This window comes from Fusarium solani (genome assembly GCF_023522795.1).
Source record: "Fusarium solani strain SB1 chromosome Unknown bctg00000010, whole genome shotgun sequence".
Taxonomy (NCBI): Eukaryota; Fungi; Ascomycota; class Sordariomycetes; order Hypocreales; family Nectriaceae; genus Fusarium; species Fusarium solani.
The window spans coordinates 231,314-251,763 of NW_027072147.1; the positions used below are offsets into that span (position 1 = coordinate 231,314).

Below are 20,450 nucleotides of genomic sequence, written 5' to 3' on the forward strand. Positions count from 1 at the left end.
ATAGGCCCAGGTCGCTACATAGCCTCCCTAATCGACTCATCACATGAACTTTATATCGTCAGGCCAAGCCCGCTTCACCGGCCGTCGCGGAACGCTCTTGTCCAGTTCTGGCAGCTCAGCCCGGTCTATCCGTTATTGAGCACTGACCTGCACCGTTTTTCAGGGTTCACAGGGGCATTAAAGCCGAGGTGGGTTCGTGGAAGCCGGTGCTATACCGATTCCTCAATGGCGGAATATTAAAAGCGGGTTTACGGACTGGGACCGTTAACAGGGGCCGACGGAAGGACGACGGAGCTTTAATCAAAGGATAGGACTTGGCCAAACGTAAAGATAAGATAAACCCCTTTATTTTCAACATTCCATGCCTATGTTGGGATGATGGCATCTCTCGGAACACATACAGATCCAGTCCTGCTACTGGACGCTTTCCTCGCTTCGACCACAACACCCTTATTCTCAGGCTGTTCGTTGTTGGCTCCCTCTTCCATGTTGATAGTAGCCAATCGTCTCTCGGATCCACTACTATCGTGTTTCGTTGCAGCCCATGAGTGCGGGAAGTATCGATTGATCAGAGGCTTTGCATAGGGCATGCAGGCGCATATAATCCCTGACCAGGTTTCAATGACGCTGTATCCTGATTAGGACTCGCTGAGCAGTTGGTTGAGTTTCCATATACCGTACCTCCATTTCAAGCTGTTTCCCCCTCGATAAGTTACGTCCAGGTTGTCATCTAGTTGTATGGTTGATACCAAGCGGAAGATGCTTACAAAGAAGACACTGCAATCCAAATTAGTTACGACTCGTACATAGGTACCTCATAGGTGATCCTCACAAGCCTCCTGCCATCAGCACGACAGCAATCCCAATTTTACGGCTCAAAGGGACCTTCATGGGGCGAAGGAGCCAGAACGGGAGAAGGAGGATGACCGCATCAGTTGCAGAGTTCACAGCTGCACTGACAATCTGAATGATGATTGTCTGTTGACAGGCAGGTTGCCCAGGAGCCGTGCATTCAAGGATGGCAGATCCCACAATATTCACTATGGCGTTGGCCACAACGATGAACAGGACAGCATATGAGCACATCTTGAAGTAGACGTCGACGGTGAAGCGTAGATAAAATGTCAAGACCGAAGCCTTGATGAAGACTGTTGCAATGTTGTAGGCCGGCAAGCCGCCCCATTTCGTGCTCTGCATCCCCAGCAAAATATGAGTTAGTCAGGCCGGTGCAAGTCTACGTGGCAACTCACCTTGAGGAGTATTTCCAACGACTTTGGGTCGATATTCCAGATGTGATCCCCAGAGCCAAGACGAGCATCTAGACGTGACATTCTGATTAGCTGTTGACCACCAACATGGAAAGGTGCTTGGCAACGTACTCAAGGCGGAGTCTACTGAAAACAACACGGCAAAGATCTGTCCAGGAATGTTAGTTAAACTCGGCAGAGACCATTCAGATATTTTCATACCGTGGCAAGAATAATGAGAGCTGCGGGCTGTCAGCAACAGGACCATGATGGATGATGTTCACTCACTGTCGTCGACATGCCACTTGTGAACGACCCTCTTGCTCGTCCAAAGGCGCAAGATCACAATTGGTATGCAGAATATGGGCATCAGAACCGAAGTCCAAAAGAGCTCTTTGCTCGGCCCTTCTGTGTGAGAGAACAAACCCCCGGAGGTCGAAGGGTGAGGTATAGGCAGGGGGAGGCCCGATCCTTGGTGACCGTCTGGATCCATGACAGGTGGGCCCGTTCCTCACTTCAGGAACAGGATTAGTTCCAAATTCTGGAAGACTCGAGAGAAATGCAGTAAATCCTCATAGTAAGCGATAATCCAGGTTGTTAGCTTGGGCACGTCACAGCCGCCAAAAGAAAGAACGCGGGAGATGAAATGCCCTGTGGGAGGACCGGTATTAAGAGAACAATCAGGGCTGAGATGCGCAGGACGAAAACATGGGGGACTGGAACACACGCAATACGAAACGCAAACAGCTAAGAGCCTGGTTGCCGTGCCTGTTCTCGGTTAGACTCACAACAAGGTTCGACAGCATCACCAAGCACCAGAAGGGTTGAGGCGGCCACAAAGCCAGATGGTGACGCTATTGGGGCCACAACTGCCGGCTGGCCAACGGTACTGACGAAAAACAGGGACGGGAATGTCGTGGCGTGGTCTAGTCCCAGGGGCTGCGACCCTAGCCCGATCTGATCGACATTGTGCGGGCGCTGGGGTGTTACCCCGAGATGACGGGGAGAGCCACGATGAAATGAGATGGAGATTTCCGGGGAGGCCGAGGTAATAGGGCTGATGGGTTGTATCCAGCATCTGCATGTCGCATGTTCGTTGTGAGATAGACCCAAGAGATTGGGACCTACAAGGAATGCGTTAGGTATCAAGGATCGACACGGAACGGTTAGGCACATGCCGGGAAGCAAGGGATCAAATGCGATTTGCAAGTCACATTTCGGTTTTGACTCGCGTCAGGTCAGTTCTCTGATCGAGACACCTGAGCTGACACAAAGTCCCTAGTCGTGGCGCCAATGGCAGGTGCCCCGAGCTCTCTCTAACAACAGGCTGGGTGAGTTGATCGAGGAACGATGTTGCCCAATTATCTCGATCGATTTGGGAGTTGTCAAGGTACCAGGGAAGCTAACGTAGGCGCGTAAGAATGAGCTAAGCGGAGGTTGTCTTGAGGATAATACCGCCAATTAAGAGATGAGGAGCAGGAGGATGCTACTCAGTGGCCGAACTTTAGAATGATGTTCCTGGCTTCTTTCACAACGACGTTGAACGGCAAGCCCTGCCGTGATTCTCTCAAGCCTGGATGCCAGTTCGCCTTACAGGGCAGTTGCCCACAACACGCCACACACGTAGGATATAGGCGACACATGGAAATATGCACGGGATGTTGTGGCCGGTGAATAAGTATTATTGGTGGCCTCTGTAAAACTATCATACCATGGGCCTTTCACCCGTCATAGGCCCCGAGGCGCTTCCGCTTCAAAACATAATCCATCCTCTACATCTGTTCCTTGTCCAGTCCCTGAGCAGCAGCCTCGTTTTGGATCTCAGCCTCGGTCTTGTACGACTTGAACTGCCTCGCGGGGATACCCTTGGCAAACATCTCATCAAGCTCCTGGTATGATCGTCCAGCAGTCTCGGGCTGGTAGTACCAGAGATAGGCGAGCGAGAACAGGCAAAGACCACCAAAGATGAAAGCAACCTTGGCGCCGAGGTTTCCCTGGTCGGGGTTGAACATGAAGGGGATGACAAACTGCCACATGACGTTGATGCAGTTTTGCACGGCGTAACCAATGGCGATAGTCTTGACGCGAAGACGGGAGGTGGAAACTTCGCAGAGCAGGGAGAAGGCTGTCGATCCGATCGAAACGTTGTACCACCAGCTGTAGATGAGAATAAAGGCAACCGTTCCAGTGATGGCGGGCTGCGAAGAGCCCAGACCGAGACCACCAGTGATGAGGAGGAAGATGGTGAGAACCACCAGACCCCAAAAGGTGAGAGCACGTCGACCGACCTTGTCAACCATGGCAGCGGCCATGAGGTTGCCGACGATGGAAAGCACGGGCTGAGCGATCTGAATCTGGTAGCTCTTCGTAGTCGAGTAGCCCGCAAGCTGGAGATAGTAGGTGAAGTATCCAGCCACAAAGGCGATACCGGAGAAGGCCTGAATGCACAGAGGCATGATGCTGATGATGGTGCGGCGCAGGTTTGACTTTCGCAGGCATTCCATGTAGGTGACGCCCTCGGTCTCCTTTCGAACTTGATCGAGTGTGAGCTCAATGAGAGCGAGCTTCTTGTGGCCGGCTTCGCCGTCGTGGCCAAGCTTGCGAAGACTTCGAATGGCGCGATCCCGCTTTCCCTTGGAGATGAGCCACCATGGCGACCTAGGAGTAGTTTGTTAAAAAGGCTCAACGGTTTTTTTATCGGTTGACGGGCTTACTCAGGCATGAAAGGGAGTAGAAGAGTAGCAACGCCGGCGAAACCAAACTGGCAGCAGAACACAGTTCGGTAAGCCCAGCGTGTCTCGACGTCTCCAGTGTAGTTGATGACGATAAAGGCGACCAGAGGGCCAATACCATAGGCCACACCAACACAGCAAGTGAAGACTCCACGTAGAGCCAGAGGGGTGACCTGTGGGGTGTCAGTTGAGTTATTCAACTAGAAATATCCGGAGTCGCCCTACCTCTCCGATGTAGCTGATCATGGTGGTGGCAACAGCACCAATCATGAAACCGTTGATCAGCTTTCCGATGAAAAAGACCAGGTTCGTTGTAGCAATAAACTCGACAGTAACGGCGATGAACGAGATGACGAGGGCACCGGCGAGGACGTTCTTTCGACCAACCCAGTCTGCGAGTTCGGCCGAGATGAGCGAAGAGATGACGGCCCTGGGCAACAAGTGTTAGTGACAGAACAGACCATTCGATCAGTAAATACATACGTAGCAACGGGAGCACCGCTGAAGGCGGACTGCCACTCAGCCGGGATCACATAGTCATCACCAAACTTGAAGCCAAAGTCCTTGCGGAATTGAGGGATACCGATGACACTGCCAGCGGCCTGGAGATCGAAACTGACAAGGATGATGCACCAACAGGCATAGATGCACCAGGCTGAAGCCCAAGGGTACTTGACAAAGGAATTCCAGATGCCAGTTTCGTGATCCTCTTGATCAGCAAGATGGCCGAGCTGCGCATCCTGAGCAGCTTCAACCTGCTGAGCTTCGATCTTCTCCTCGCCGAGAGACTTGTCTCTGGTATCCGCCATGATGGCAAGTAATTGTCAAGATCTTGCGAGGAAAGATTGATCGACAAGAGTGGGTAATGATCTGGGGAATAGAAAAGAATACGAAAAAACGAGGTGGAAACGAGTTATTATAGCAACGTTTTCTCCCAACCCCGGGGGGGCGAATGACTCGTATCTTGACTCGGTAGCCAACGCCCCCAAATGCCCCCGACTATTGACATCTGGGGACCCCAGATTCCGCCCTTTGATCGTCGTGTGACGTCCCTTCAAACGGAAAAAGTCTGGGAAATTAAGAATAACCCATGTTCCCTGGGTGCTTGCGATTGCCTATTCCAGACCCACTGAGTTCTTAGCATCACCAACATCCAAGATGCGGAGTCGTTTGCGGGGTCTCGCCTAACCGAATAGTAAAGCGGGCCGACTAGGCTCGGTGAAGTTGCGAATTGGAGGTAAGGAGTCAAGTTCTGGATCATCTTCTCCAAGAAAAGAGTCGAACAAGTGAGCCGAGCTGACTCTTGGCTCAAACACTTGGCCATCAGGCGATACACACACACAACTCTAGGCCGTTGATAAGCCAGAACGGGAAAACAGTGCCTAATGTTGCCCGTGCCCAGCCAACGCCCAGTAACAGGGCCATGATGACATGAACATTTCCAACACGACGCTAGCCCAAGACAGGTCGAGAGGAGGGCGGTAACGGGTCCAAGGTTCGGCATGTGCCATGAGCAAATCGGAAGTGGGGAACGGTTCGCCGAAGGAAGAACCGTTTGCGGCGTAGAATCTGCGTGTTTCTGCGGTGTAGGGTATCAGATGAGCCCAGGGGAGTGGTTCACGGTCAAGCATTTTCACGGTTGATGGAATGTCTGGTTGTATAGGATAGCAAAAGAACAAGTCTGAACTCTGCTAATCTGTCTTTTTTATTCCTTGTTTTCCTACATAGTGGTGCCACTATTAACTACTGATAAACATTACGCACGCGTCTCTGTTACGTTGCTCTGGGTTGACACTCGGCTCCAGATTTAGAGCCCAACTTCGGGGCACGTCGGCAAAGGCAAAGCATACCAGATTATGGGGTCCCCAAGTATCTGGGGGCGGAGAAGTAAGCATCTTGTTTTTATTCTGGGGAATCAATCAATAGCTGAACCCATCTCCATGGTCGTTGCGGCGCGTATCCTCAGCTCACAGAGCCGCCAAGCACTCGTGGCAATCCCGCACTTTATCCAAGACGGGAATGGGCTCAAACTCTCCAAGGGAGGGCAGTCCCAAACAGGCAAGACGAAGCACTCGCAGGGTGCTCATCACATGGAGCTAGCTTCGGCTAGGGGGAGGAAAATTGTTCACGGCATCAGACATTCAAGTTGGAGACCCCCTGCCCGGAAACAAGGCATCACGTTGGAAGATGATGTTGGCGATGTCTGACATCCTTTCTTCCTTTGCCGAACTTTGTCGGCAATGCGGCAAGTCTGAATCGTATGCCATTACGAGTGCTTCTAGTCTTCTACAGAGATTAAGGTGGGCAGTGACGACCACAACAACCAGCTAACAAAACAACAAGTGTGACGAACTCCAACCCATCTACGCCCCTATTTAGGTCCCTGATGTTCTAGCCCAGCCTCAGATGCCTTCTTGTCGGCAAGCTCGCAGAGCGTGTTCCACTCATCAGCACTGACCTTGGTCACGCTGAGTCTCGACTGCTTGATGAGCTGCATCGCCTCCAAAGGCCCACCAGGCTTTCCAAGCTCGCGAAGCTCCTTGAGATGAATCGGAACGGCAAACTTCTTTCGGAACTCGACATGCACGAGATCCCAGATGGGCTTCTCCTTGGTCGACTTGGGATCGTAGTAAGGTGCGCCTGGTTGCCGTGCGGATTCTAAGGCGGAGTGTTAGATAGGCTTTGGAAAACGTGTTGAGCTGCTTACTGTCTTCAGAAAACTCCTTGACAATCTCCATGGTGCCCATGATGCCGGGCTCTTTGCAGTTGCTTGCATAGAAAAAGGCTAGATCACCAACGTTCATGTTTCTCATGTTGTTGCGAGCTGTGGGGGTCAGCACTGTTGAGTTAGAAGTTGCTGTAATTCAGACAAACCTGCGTAGTTTCTGATGCCTGTAATCGTGTAAGCCACGGCGATGTTCTTTGAAGTTGAAGACTGAAGACCTACCATCCCATCCTTCAGGCTCATCCTTGTCTCGAAGGTCGTCTATGGAGAACTTGACGTCGATGCCATTCACGATGCGCGTCTCTGGTTCAGCCTTCAGGAGCCAGTACCACTGGCCGTCATGTCTGGGAGCTTCAGGATTGATCGCTGGGATCGAGTCCACATCAGAGTCCTCAGACGCGGCACGAGGACTATTCTGAGCTTCCTTTTTAGGTGCATCTTCTTCTTGAGACTTCTTCTTCGTCTTTGGCGCATCAACTTTGGTTGTAGTTCGGCTCTTGGGGGCTACCTTGGGCTTCTTGGGTTGCTTCTTCTCCTCTACTCTGACTGTTGTCTTCTTGGGGGGAGTTGGTTCCTCACGGGCTGGCTCGTCGGGCTGCTGGCGGCCTTTTGATGCTGCCTGACGAAGAGATCGTCTTTTCGGCACGGCCTCGTCATCAGCGCCGGAGCTAGGCGCACTTCTTTTCCGAGGCGGCATCTTATTCGTGGGTTGCTGGTTGAGGGATAGAGTTGACAGCTCCCAAACCTTGATGGTACGCGACGTGAGGCGACGCGTCTGTGGCTGAGTAGAGCTTTCAGCCACACCCCACCAGCCACACTCCAGGCACTCGACCAGAAGGGGACGAGATCAGGCAGTGACTGAACTGTCAAACACACAAGATAGTGAATAATTCCATAAAGTATTGAATTTCTAACTCAGAAAATCTGGGCAAGGTACTCAATAAAAGCCCGAAAGTGGGTGGCTAGCCCGTAGTGACCTGCGACGAATCTGGGAATCTGCTCAAAGACCAACATCCGCCCATATCCATCATTTCAAATCCGTTGGTATCATACTCCTGTTCCTTTTAATTCAAATCCAATTCCCGTCAGTCTGAGTATCCTTGATCAAGATGGACCACAGAAGCTCGATCACGCCCCGCAGCTCGTTGAGTTGTCCACCCTCAAGCAGGAGGAAGACCTGGTGGTTGTGGATCATCTCGGGAGTATACAAGGATGCGACCCGTTCGCTCTTCTCAATATCGAGCTCCTCTTTAAAATTGTCCAAGTGACCGTTGATGTCATGGAGAACGTCTGGATCAAGTTCTAGGAACTGTGTGTATGAGATGAGTCCCTGGGGAGTCGATCTGGTATCTGACTCGATCCATTCTGAGCCATGGTTCGTGAGAATTGTGGTGATGGCCTCGGAAAGATCTACCAGTGACCGCGTGACTGTAGGGTCAATGATGCCTGGTGTTGGGTGTGAATGGCAGAGCTGAGAGAGAAACACGACAATCATCTGAATGTGATCCTTCAAATCGTACAGAGCTCGGCGGATGCGACAAACAGCAGGATGGGGCGGTTGTCGTCGAGACGACCTGGGTGACTGAGGAGGCTGAAGCTCCTTGTCGGTTTCCTTGAGTGGGAAATTCATCCATTTAGTACGGAATTCGTCAAAGTCACTATCGAGTCATTAACATTACTGTATGGCCTCTAGTAGCAGGGATGAAGACTCACACTTTGAAAATCGGCAAGAAGTCTGCAAGGGTGTTTTGCATGTCCTCCAATTTTTCTAGACAAGAAGCCAGTGCCATGTTGGTGTTGAGAGGGATGTCCTTCGCCTCCAAGGGGGTTGGGAGGATGCTGTCTGTCGAGTCTGTCGACTCTTCCGTGGGCTTGGGCTTGAGGTGCTGCATTTCGCCTTGAGCACGGAGGAGCTCATCTCTGAGGTTGGAAATCCAGTCCCAGACACTTGCGCTGAGAGGCATGTCGTCGGCGTCGACGTTGGAGCCTTGAGCAACCCAGTGCTTGGCGTAAGCACCTAGCATGGTCTCCAGATCCTTGGCCTGTGTCAAGATGCCCTTGCATGTGGATTGTAGGAGCGATAGAGTTGAAACTCGAGTGCCTGCAAGTTCGCGAGCGAGCTTTGCGACATCGTCGAGCGATGTTATCGCTGTGCAACAAGATTTGTGGCAGTCGATGGGGTTTGCAGAGAAGGTGTCGTCATCCAGGGACGTCTCTTCAATTGAAGCCGACCGTTTGGCTTCGGTAGCTTCATTGTGGGGTGTCGGCGATCGTTCTGATGGCTGGCGCGGGCTCTCGGGAGTGGGTTTCTCGACAGCTAGCTCGACTTGGGGCGTATAAGACCCTGGGGAATGATGCGCTTGCGGGGGGAGGAGAGGAGATGCTGGTCGCGAGTGGTGGTACAGGTCATGGTCATCGTCATCCGGAAGCGACAAGACGGAGGCAGCGCTCTCGACCTCCAGCCAATCGTCGGCGATGGAGTCTCGACGCTTCTCGGCCATGGCGACAATGATGCGATGGAGAAAACGACGGCGAAAGCGATGCGATGGCTCGGAGAAGGATCAAAAAGAGGAGAAGTTGAGAGTTTGTATGTAGCCTGCTCCAGGCAGACGTCGCGGCCTCGATTTAACGATTGGGCGCCTGCATGCGACGACAGGACACGCGTAGCCCCCAAAACGCTTAGGTCAGCGCCTGCGTCGCCTGTGAATGGATATGCCCCAAAAAGCGCCATCTTACGTCGAGGCATTCGCAAGCTTTCTCACCTGCAGCTGCCACCTCATTTTCAGCCTTGAACAGGGCATATTTTGCGCTTAAGCGAGGGTATGTTTTTGTAGGGCTGGGTGGAAGGTTTTTTTGTGGGGGTTTGAAAATGAAGCCATCGCCAGTTGGACTGGTAGCGTCAATTGCCAGTGCAGGTGGGAATGCGTGTTAGAGACTAAAGGTGCCTATCCTGGCATTGGATCCCTGTAATCGCATTGTCGCCGTCTTTCGCGCATTTGCACCTGCGCATGATTTTGTTCAACCGCAGTCAGGGCATTGATCCAGAGCTGTCACCAAGACATGCAGGAACAACATGTTGGTACTGAGTCACAAAGTAGCTCTCTATAAAGGTGAAGGAGTAAGTACACGATGAACCGTTGGTGTGAATTAGGCCGAGATGCGTGCACGACTCACCTAAAATTTAGAACAGGGTGCTGAACCTGCGCAGGTCACGAGTAGCTGTAGAGGATAATGGATGTCAAACGATCAAATACGGTCAAGTTTGGAGATGGAGCAATGCAGGTTGACACTGAACAAAGAGCCAAGACAGCTATTTCACCTCGTTGAAGATCCCAATAAGAACTGAACAGGCATAAATGTTTATCCCTTAATCAGGACCTCCCAGGATGAGACAAGGGTGCATACGAGAACGAGGCAATCGACATACTACGACTACGTAGTAGTGCTCAAACTGACGACAAACAAGAAAAAATTTAAACTTTTTCCAACACGGGTCGTGCTTTTCCTTCAAATGACCCCATTCGCTACGCCGTACCACTCCCTACTATGTCGTTTAATCTTGATTGGGCCAAGGCTGACTGGTTTTCTCGTAAGATGAATGGGCGCACAGTCTCCCATCCCGCGCCGACGCCGACCCTGATGATTAATATCGTCGCGCGCGGTTATGACAAGGCCCAGCATAAACACTCAACTTCTCACACCACATCACCCAATCACCACCCTCAGATCTCCCCAAGAATGGGGCTGATCTCGTGGTATATCCGCTTCCTTGCCGTCTTGGCCGATCTTGGGGCTGAGACAGGCCTCGGCAGTTCGGAATTATCTCTGCTATAGCAGGCGAGATAATGAGCCTCGATGACGGAAGTCAGGTGGCTTGGTAAGACATGCTGGACGAGCCATTTGTCAATTGGAGACGTGGCGGTGGGGCTGGTGTTCCTGTTCCTGCTTGAGGCCATGCTACCTTGTGGATAAGCTTGTCTTGAGATGAACTATATATCATGTAGGTCGCATCTCTTCCTCATCCCTCATCTCATCACCAAGACACAGCTTCGCATTCACATCCACAACAATGCTTCGCCAATTCCTCCCTCTTGCCTTCCTGGCTTCTCAAGCTGTGGCCTACGATCAGGTCCTCGGCTTCAAGGCTGCTCCCGAGTATGAGACTCGCAGCCTGGACGAGATCTACAAGGCCGCCCTCAAGGAGGGTGACACCGTCACCCTCTGGCATGGAGGTGATGAGAAGAACCAACAAGATGGCTTGAAGGCGGCATTCGAGAAGCGATTCCCCGGCATCACTCTCAATGTCACCGTCGACCTGTCCAAGTACCACGACGGCTTCCTCGACCAGCAGCTCGCCGCCGGCAAGGATGCTGTCTACGTCGACAGCGTCATCCTCCAAACCCTCCACGACTACCCTCGCTGGGCTCAAGAGGGTGCGCTCCTCAACTACGCCCCCGTCGGCTTTGAGGAGATTGAGCACTCCTTCAAGGACGACACGGCCGCCTGGTATGGTGTCTACGTCTTCTTCTGGTCGGGCGCCTGGAACACCAAGAAGCTTCCCGGCATCAAGTCCCCCGTCGAGTTCGAGGACTGGCTGCGACCCGAGTTCAAGGAGAAGCTGGTGTTGACCTACCCCAACGACGATGACGCCGTTCTGTGGGCCTTCTATATCATGTAAGCTCTACCCAGTCTGATGACACAATGACGGAAGGTACTAATTTGGTGTTTTCCGTAGAATGCAACAGTATGGCGTTTCTTGGTTTGATCGCCTGCTCGCACAGAAGCCTCGCTGGGTCCGTGGAACTCAGACGCCCCTGACTCTCATCAGCGACGACAACAGCACCTCTGCCGCCTACTTTGGTGCCTCCGGCAGCTTCCAAAACTCTGACCCCATCTCTTTCTCTGTGCCTACCAAGGGCAAGTACGTCTCCTGGCCCCAGACCGCCGCCATTCTCAAGGATGCGCCCCATCCCGAGGGAGCCAAGCTGCTGCACAACTTCCTCCTGAGCCCCGAGTACCAGCAGAACTCTGGTCTGTGGTCTGTCCGTCACGATATTCCTGCCCCCGAGGGATTCCCCAGCCTGTGGAACGAAACTGCCACCAACCCTGCCGAGTTTGCCCGCTTCATGGCCGACCGCGGTCTGGTTGAGAGACTTCGCTTCTTCTTTGAGAGCCGCATTGGAAGCGCTCAGGGTGACAGCCCTCTTGAGGATGACATTTAAGCGGCTGTAAGCTGTGGTATGGGTTGTCAGAGTTGAGCAGTCAGCTGTGGCAACTGGGAAGGAAGTGGATGCAGAACAGTCAGCTAGGTCTTGTATATAAAACTCACATAGAACAAAACTTTTGACCTCAAACTCCTTTTGCGGGGACTTGATGTATTTCCTCTATTCCTAATGACTTTGAAACTCATCTGCATCTCTAACATGACAGGGAAGCTGAAGTACTACATAGCTCCCTAGTAAATAACGATGGTCGCGGCAGAAGTAATACCGGCGATTAAGGTAGGATTCCAAGTCGCGTGATATGGATCCTGAGGAAACTTGAGCGAGGTTTTAGTCATTCAGGATGGCCGCTTTTATGGCCTTAGTGAATTCGAGGCTTTGCCTGCAGCTACAGGTTTTGCCTTGCAGCATGCGCACTGCATTACTGCCTCACGCTGAGTGAGCACGACCCAATCACGGGTGTCCAAGAACGCCCAGGCTGTCGGCTGAGCGGTCCAAACGAGGCAGTGCTATCGGCTCTGGAGACACGAGGCATTTATGAAAAGAGGCAAGGTGCTCTCCAACTTCGTGATATATGTCTGTCCAGCCAGCCGAAGTCACCCTCGTTCACCCCAAGGCTAACCATGGCAGCTATTTCGGTGGAAGATGCTAGAGCTCAGATCGAGCGTATCCGACAAGAATACAGCCTCGACGGACATGAAAAGCTCGCTAACCTTATCGACTCTGCTCTCGAGATGTGAGCTCACCTCCGCTTCTCTGTCCCAGGAAGACAGAAATCGGCCACTGACCCCCCCAACCTAGTTTATGCAACGAGCTGTACGACTCTTCAACGCATTTCATCCAAGAACTGTTGCAGAATGCAGACGATAATCACTACTCTTCCAAGACACCAACGGTAATGCTCACCTATAGGCCGGGTCGTCTGCGTGTGGATTGCAATGAGCGAGGTTTCCAACCGGAAAACGTCGAAGCCATCTGCGCCATCCGCCACAGCACCAAGTTGGGCCAGAACCAGTCCTACAGGTATACCGGAGAGAAGGGGATAGGTTTCAAAAGTGCGTTCCGGGTCGCCAGTAGAGTATGGATCTCTTCAGGCCCATACAGCTTCAGGTTCGACAAGAGCCAGAGGTTCGGGGTTGTCGCTCCAGAGTGGGCAGAGTTCCCGGAGCCGCTCAAGGGCTATACTTCCTTCCTTCTCGAATTATCCCCGGAGTATCCTGAAGACGAACTGGTGGACATGCTACTCCACTTTGATCCGGCCCAGCTCTTATTTTTGCGACGACTTCGGCACGTTCACATCAGGGTTGTGACGGACAACGGCACCAAGTCTAACCTGAAAATACGTCGGGTCGACAAAGGCATGATGACTACGCTCAAAGTTGGAGATGCGGAAACGAGCTTCTTTGTATCAAAACATCGTGTAGGAAACATGCCGCTGGACCCGAGACGACCGAACGAACCCACCTCTGAACTGCTTTTGGTATTTCCAACACCGACAGCAGAGGACCAACCAAGTCAAGGAAAGGTTTACTCTGGACTGCCCGTGGGCGATGTGCCTGGCATGAAGGTATGGCCCTGACTCCAAGTAGTATTACATGTCGGTGCAACGAACCTCTGACAGACCATCAGTTCTTACTCAATGGCAGCTTTATCCTCACAGCCAGCCGGTTACAGGTCGATACTTCTTCAAGATGGAATCAAGCTCTCCGAGATTCCGTCGCTGATGCCTTCGTTGCAGCTATAGCGCAACTTCGAGCGAACGGTTTCCGATATCTCTGGCCTGTCTTTCTTCCGTCTACTCGTGAATCATCTGGGTTCTTTGAGCCAGCGTTCACAAAAATCCTGGAGACAGTCAAAGCTCACAAGATGCTGGAATCGTTCTCTAATGACCTAGCCAGGCCATCAGAATTGGTGTGTGTGAACCGCCCCGAGTTCATCTATCAAAAGGACCGGACTCCATTTACCCTCCATTCCGCAACAGAAGGCCGTTATCTATCAGACCATTATCCACTAGCCGCAACCCTCCGAGTAATTGAATCCCTAGGGTTGCGCCCCTTATCTGACCGCGAATTTCTGGATGACCTACGCACAATGATATCAAGGAGCCCGACATGGCATCACAGGCCACATGGCTGGCACACAGACCTGGCCAAGGCCCTGTTGCGAGTATCACAAACCGTCAGCCTGCGAAATGAGCTGATGCATCTCCCAATCATACCTCTTGCCAGCGGTGAATGGGTCTCGACTTGCCATGACCCAAAACCAGTGCTCATGTCAGGGGAAATCAAGCCAGGCGAACTTCCCGCACACGAAGCGTTGCCTATTGTCGATGCTCTGGCAGCCCAGGATGAAGATCGGAGAGAGCTATGCCAGAGACTTGGTCTCAGACCGATTGGGACAGATCAACTCTGCCGCTACATTTGTGAGCAGCATGCTTCACCTCTCTTCCGGCCGGAAAGCTGGAGCACCGCTCATCTTGTTGCTCATGCCAGGCTTCTTGCCAAGGTTTCTTGGGCAATTGATGTTGATTTGTGGTTTGCTACATCTGACAAAAGGCGCGTCAAAGGATCTGAGCTCTACTTGATGAACCAAGCAGGGAAGGACATTGGAACTACTCTCGGACGACTGTTTGAAGCTCTCCAAGGGAGTATTTCGATCATCCACTCGGACTACCTAACTGTACAAGACCCAGCTCCTCAATCTAGCCGCCAATGGGAACATTTCCTTACGTCTAAACTCAAGGTTTCAGCCATCCCCCGGCTGGTAAAGATCGAGGCTAGAACCTCGCCGTGCGAGATCTATAGGGAGGGGTTCATCTCCTCCTTGTGCGATGAGGATTTTCGCAACATGCTCAGCTTTCGGCTTTCGGAAGAGTTCAGCTGCATCTTGCACGAGTGCAAGATCGAGGACGTTGTTGAAGTTCTCAATGACAACTGGCGTGACTACGCCGTCTGGCTCGAGTGTGGCACATCAGCCTCACGGGCACAGAAGGTCATGAACAACCGCCTGACCCAGGATATTAGAAACATACCTGTCAACACATCAAGAGGCCGGGTTGCGTTGAAGGAAACATTCGTCCCAGGGCTGGATGTGTTCCTGGGGGATACCCTGGTCCCCACACTTCCTCTCAGGAACTCGGGGGGCAAAACACTGCACCACAGGTTGAGTCTGCTTGGCGTGAGGGTCGAAATATGCGTTGAACTATATTTGACAGCCTTGAGGTCCTTGAGAGAACAGTGTTGTCCTGGTTTTGAAATCGTTGCTCACGTTTATCGGCGTCTTCAAGGTCTGTACGACGACAATGAGCAGTCTATTGAGTAAGTTATGAGGGTGGTTCTGTTCAATTCGTCGCTCATGGTATATTTGTGCTGAAATAAGAATTATAGCGAATTCTTCAAAGCTGGCGAGTTCATTTACGTCGAGTCTCCATCGTCGGAAAATGACAGGCCTGACTGGCATTGGACGAATATCGACTACTGTATCGAACGGGATATTGATTTGAAAAGCCAGTACCCCGGAAGTCAACATTTCCTCCAGTCGCTTTTGGCAACCAGAAAGCTCACGATTTATCAACTTGTTCAAAAGGCCGAAAAGATCAACATTTCAACGACGGCGCAAGAACTTGCCGACATCATCATGGCCATCAGTGAAGCCCTCCCTGCCATGAGTGGAAAGGCCGCTATTGCAATCAGATCGCTGAAGTCTAGGGCAATCTTCCCTATTCTGACCATCTCCGATGTAGAGATTCCCTCGCCCACTGTGCTGAGGTCAGCGAACGATGAGGACTGGTTCATTGCTGACCAGCCACACCTCAGAGAGAGTTTTCTCTGTCGCGTGCCTCTGCTCACGTTCAAACCAATGCAAGCAGCAAAGCTAGACGCCTTGTTCAATGCCCTTGGTCTCCAGGCACGAAAATTATCCAAACGTGTCAAGATAGCCAGGGTCCCCAAAGGTCCAGTCAGGTTCTCCGCGCCACATACGAGCTATTTCCGGGACCGAGCAGCACACATCACCGCGTACGTATCAAGTATTCTTTTGGATGGATAGTGGACGCTGCCTTGGATGTTGAATATGTGTCTAATTTGTTCTTATAGACTTATTCCGTCGTTGAGAGCAAACCGGGAGTCCTTGGCCAAACAAATGCAGGGCGTCAGGGTCTGTATTGTGACCGACATAACTCAGACCTACACTCTACGAGCCGCGCACACAACAACCAGTGGTTTGTCGAGGCGTGCACTTGCGTCCTGTTCCTTTATAGATGGCCGCCTTTACATATTCATCTCCGCTGAGCGCCAAATGCTCCTGAGACTGAGTTTCATCGAGCGTCCACAGATCCAAGCGGGGTCCGTTATGAATACAAAGCAGGGAAGGCCCAAGATGAAGACAAGAAGCGCTCAATTCGTCGCAGGCAGCTCCCAGTTAGAGTGACTGTCCTAGACTACAAGGAGCTGAAAGACATTGACGAGGAGATAGTTAAGGATGATGAAGACATGGAATACCTAGGTCAGGTTCTGGTAAGCTCACTCCCGAGGGAACGGTTCATCGGTAGATACTAGCTAAACTCCCCAGGTATCACAGTTACTGGACACGATGTTTCAGAGGGACTACTTTGTATCACAGCACTGGACAAGCCCCCTGCAACCCCGGAATGGACGCTGGTGTTCCAGATCGTCGGGAGACTTTGGTGACAGCTCTCCCTTTACACTAGCTGGCGTCAAGTTGTCGGCCAAGATGACAGACTTTCTGGTAGCGAACGGTATTCAGGAAGCCAGTCGTTGGCGCTCCTCCTACCCGACCTATCATATTGAGCTTGCTATATCGGCGGGTGATATCGATGCTCCGTTCTCATGGAAGTCAGCTCAGGTTGACAGAGTAAGTCGCACGCACCTTTGCCTGTGCCTCTAGTGTCAAGGCTGATGAGGATGATCATTGACTCGCACCTGTTAGGCCGAGAAGTACCACATCCGAGACGCCAACAAGGTCAAAGACGTCATGGTCTTGGTCAGAATCAGCAATATCTATAGTCAGCCCTCATATCAACTCTTTGCTGATCCTTGGAGACTCATCCTTTCAGCCCAGATGGGAGTTCAGGCAGGCCCAGTCATCAAAGCAGTCATCAAACCTCAGAAGGAGACGAACTCAAGGCCTGGATCCAGCCTAGTACTCTCATCCCTGAACCAATCAGAACCCAAGATCCTCCCCTTCATCGCCAATACCGCTTATGAAGGATCAAGAACAAGCTTTGGCGCCCAATCGACTCACATCAACGACAGTCATTTGCCAGAAAAAGCCCTCTTCTACTATCCTCCACTCCGCGATGGTGAGATACGTTTGCTCAGACTATCGCCGGGTGAGAACCATGAAGGCTTGCGAGGCATCATCTATTCGCTCCCTTTTAGAGCGGCCCAGTCATTCCATGCCGCCTCATACGTGTGGGGAGATGCCGACGTATCAAAGCACAAGATCACCACACCAGAAGGGTTCATTCCTATCACCGCGTCGCTTTATGGTGTCTTCAAGAGGCTGCGTAATGTCCAAGACCCCGTTTTGATCTGGGTAGATGCAATTTGCATCGATCAGAGTGATGCCATCGAGAAAGCCACTCAGATTCAGCTCTTGCCACGCATATTCCAACGAGCATCGAGCACCCTAGCAGTACTCAATCAAGGCCCAATCAGCGAATTTGCCCTGGAGATGCTCATGCAGGTCAGAGCACACACGCTCTGCGAGACCGAGTCATCAGAATGGCCAGACGATCTGCCACGCCCGCCTCGCAGTTGGCGAGAACGGGGTATGCCCCCGGAGGATGAGCACACAAGCTATCTAATCACCAAACTTTTCGAGGATCCATGGTTTACTCGCGTCTGGATTGTTCAAGAGGCCGTGGCGTCTCCTGTGGTCAAGTTTATTTGCGGCAAGTACATTGTCGACTGGGACCATCTCTACGACAGCGTTTGTCATCTCAAGCAGAACTTGCAACTTCCTGCTGCAGTCCATCGTGCGTGGAGACCCTTTAATACCCTCAGCAAACTGCGTGTGTGGGAGGCGCGTCAAGTGCGGTGGTCTATTCTTCTATTGCTTGAGACATTTCGCAACGTCAGGTCAACGCTTACCCGCGACCGGTTCTTTGCGCTACTCGGGATCGCCTGTGACGGTGACCTACCTGGTTTCAGACCGGACTATCAAGCTCCTCTCCAAGATGTGGTGTGTAGTTTCGCACGCTCCCTTGTGGCGGAGGGGATGGGCATGAAGCTACTGTATCGCGCAGGACTAGGTTCCCAGCCACATCGGTTTCCGTCATGGGTCCCAGACTGGACAGTGCCCAAGCTCCCAGGACTCTATGACTCTCGCAGTTGCGGGGTTGTCTTCAATGCTTGTGGCACGACTGAGGTGGACATAGCTCAAGTCAACCGTGAATCACTGGCCGTGAGGGGATACCACATAGACTGTGTCAAGGAGACCAGCAAGGCTGAGAATCGGCCATCATGCTGGGCCCAGTATTTTGATGAGATTGACCGGCTGGTTGACTCTTCTGGAAACAGCTACTCGGATGCGGATCGCAAAAATCTCAAGTGGGTGGTACCCATAGCAGAGTCCCAACACCCTGCGGTTGTTGCGGTAGATGCCCTCAGTGTTTACGAGTCCTACAAGGCTTTCCGAATTCTACTAGAAAAGGACGAGAAGAGGTCTTGTGCCCAGTTACCCAAGGCTCAGTACGAGAGCTTGGTCGCCAAGAGCAGCACTTACAAGTCTTTGCTCGAGGGCAGCCAGGCAGGCTGGAAGTTTGCCGTTACCTTCGATCAGCGATTCGGGATAGTTCCCCCTACATCCGAGGCAGGGGATGAAATATTAATCTTTGCCGGCGGCGTGGTCCCTTTTGTGATCCGCAGAAGCGAGGAGAGAGCCGGTGCTTATCGCCTGATCGGAGAATGTTACATCTCAGGCATTATGCACGGAGAGATTTTCGACCCTATTAGTCCTATGCCATCTACAGTTAGACTCTACTGACAGTAGTCAGTAGACCATTCCAAGATTGTTGGAAGTATTTTGGATCTCTATAGACAGCCAATGCCATGTGTCCTATCCTAGCAAGCAGAAAAAGTTGAGGAAAGGCCCTTTAAGCAAGGGTTCAAAGTGTGTATAAGTCGACATGGGTTGGAGACATAACACACTTATTCTTTCTAGAGTTACTGTTGACATCGTCAAAGAAATTGCGCCTCTCACTTCTCCCCCTATTCATCCAGGAGTACCAAGGTGCCTTGGCTTACTATTGATCCACTGCAAACGGCGGCCATGTGACCATCATGGCATGGATTGTTCAAGTGGAAAAGAAGAAATCTTCTAGAAAACCATGACGGCTGGGTTGAATGGAAAAGGCTGCCTAGCAACCGACAACTTTGGCAGGTAATTCCGTGATTAACTACGTAGTACGACATGTGGGGCAGGTCGAGGTACAAATCCAAGGGTTCGGGACAAGCTATCCCGACTGGTTGGAGCGAAGGTGCCGCTCGTGTTTCGGGGAGTTTGATCTGGCTGAAGCGAGAGCTACATCACGCTTAGAGAAGCGTTTGCCAATGATGTGGCGGATGGGCGGTTTCCTAAGTTGCTTGTTGAAAATCAGATGAAGCTAGGAGGGCAGCCAGATGGATTTGCCTTGCGGAAGTATGTTATTAGATAAGGAGGGAGGGTAGTTCATGGAGCCCGATATTCTTGGTCACAACAGGGTCAAGGCCAGAACTTAGGACGATTACAAATTTCCGTACGGAAAACGGATCCTCCCGAGCCCGAACAAGTGTACAGGGCATGTCCCATCCTGAAGCCATATCCGTATAAGCTTAATACACAGCCCCGCCTCGACCTAGCGGCGCAGACTCCAAGAAGAGAATGCATCCCTGGAAATGGGGCAGCTTGCGTTCTCCGTAGGTTCTGGGTGGCTTCTGTCCGTCTCTGGCCCGGTTTCCGGTCTCCCACGGCCACTAGTGACGCTGGCGTCGAGAGCCTCAAGAAGCGCCGCAACATGCACGACATACTCCATTAGACCTAACGAGGACTGCCGTGAAGTTTGGCGGCAGTTGGATAATCCAGCTCGGGAGCTCTAGTCTTATTTCTATAAGAGTAGCCACAAGTCCGGGGAAATAACCTAAGCTATCATCCTGATATTAGAACCTATCAGAACCTCTAAGGACTACTCATTCTGCCCAAAAAGGCAGCCTTTCGGCGAGGGCAGTCAAGTAGTAGCTCCCAATACGCGTAAGGGGGATTCCTTGCTCTTATATGCACGGAAGCTCTGAAATGTAACAACAAAAAACTGGCAGCTGGCCCACCTGAGGGATGCAACGTCGTCTCCAGGCGGACTCTCAGGGTCTATATCCCCTCGGCTAAGTATCCGAGGGTGTCACGCGTCGACCCCAGCATCTAACGTTAATCTCTCTTGAAGATATATAATCGAACGTTTATTTCTCCGCTTGGATTGGTCTGGAATCCGCGCATTCCACGGGGATTACTGTTATCGCCGGCGGTCTAC

The 20,450-nt window shown here is 51.9% G+C and overlaps 6 protein-coding genes across 6 annotated transcripts; 2 read left to right on the plus strand and 4 right to left on the minus strand.

Moving 5' to 3' along the window:
- Positions 1-365: 365 nt before the first annotated feature.
- MRS44_014119 (uncharacterized protein) lies at positions 366-1,740 on the minus strand (the record flags this gene model as incomplete). The annotated part of the gene is made up of 7 exons (XM_046283070.2): positions 366-627; positions 682-777; positions 833-1,191; positions 1,251-1,318; positions 1,380-1,416; positions 1,470-1,489; positions 1,536-1,740. 7 exons carry the CDS (start codon positions 1,738-1,740, stop codon positions 366-368), a joined length of 1,047 nt encoding a protein of 348 aa, XP_046124141.1.
- Positions 1,741-3,019: 1,279 nt separating this feature from the next.
- On the minus strand, positions 3,020-4,788 carry MRS44_014120 (uncharacterized protein; the record flags this gene model as incomplete). Its single annotated transcript, XM_046279805.2, has 4 exons — positions 3,020-3,905; positions 3,962-4,152; positions 4,205-4,409; positions 4,463-4,788. 4 exons carry the CDS (start codon positions 4,786-4,788, stop codon positions 3,020-3,022), a joined length of 1,608 nt encoding a protein of 535 aa, XP_046124142.1.
- A 1,562-nt stretch (positions 4,789-6,350) lies between these two features.
- On the minus strand, positions 6,351-7,401 carry MRS44_014121 (uncharacterized protein; the record flags this gene model as incomplete). Its single annotated transcript, XM_046273237.2, has 4 exons — positions 6,351-6,637; positions 6,687-6,803; positions 6,854-6,871; positions 6,927-7,401. 4 exons carry the CDS (start codon positions 7,399-7,401, stop codon positions 6,351-6,353), a joined length of 897 nt encoding a protein of 298 aa, XP_046124143.2.
- A 372-nt stretch (positions 7,402-7,773) lies between these two features.
- On the minus strand, positions 7,774-9,205 carry MRS44_014122 (uncharacterized protein; the record flags this gene model as incomplete). The annotated part of the gene is made up of 2 exons (XM_046280412.2): positions 7,774-8,362; positions 8,418-9,205. The coding sequence occupies 2 exons, from the start codon at positions 9,203-9,205 to the stop codon at positions 7,774-7,776; spliced, it is 1,377 nt and encodes a 458-aa protein (XP_046124144.2).
- Positions 9,206-10,773: 1,568 nt separating this feature from the next.
- Positions 10,774-11,926, plus strand: MRS44_014123 (uncharacterized protein; the record flags this gene model as incomplete). The annotated part of the gene is made up of 2 exons (XM_046272432.2): positions 10,774-11,378; positions 11,440-11,926. 2 exons carry the CDS (start codon positions 10,774-10,776, stop codon positions 11,924-11,926), a joined length of 1,092 nt encoding a protein of 363 aa, XP_046124145.1.
- Positions 11,927-12,549: 623 nt separating this feature from the next.
- On the plus strand, positions 12,550-18,934 carry MRS44_014124 (uncharacterized protein; the record flags this gene model as incomplete). Its single annotated transcript, XM_065618279.1, has 8 exons — positions 12,550-12,662; positions 12,728-13,493; positions 13,556-15,243; positions 15,313-15,942; positions 16,021-16,269; positions 16,335-16,440; positions 16,496-16,798; positions 16,874-18,934. 8 exons carry the CDS (start codon positions 12,550-12,552, stop codon positions 18,932-18,934), a joined length of 5,916 nt encoding a protein of 1,971 aa, XP_065474351.1.
- Positions 18,935-20,450: the final 1,516 nt, after the last annotated feature.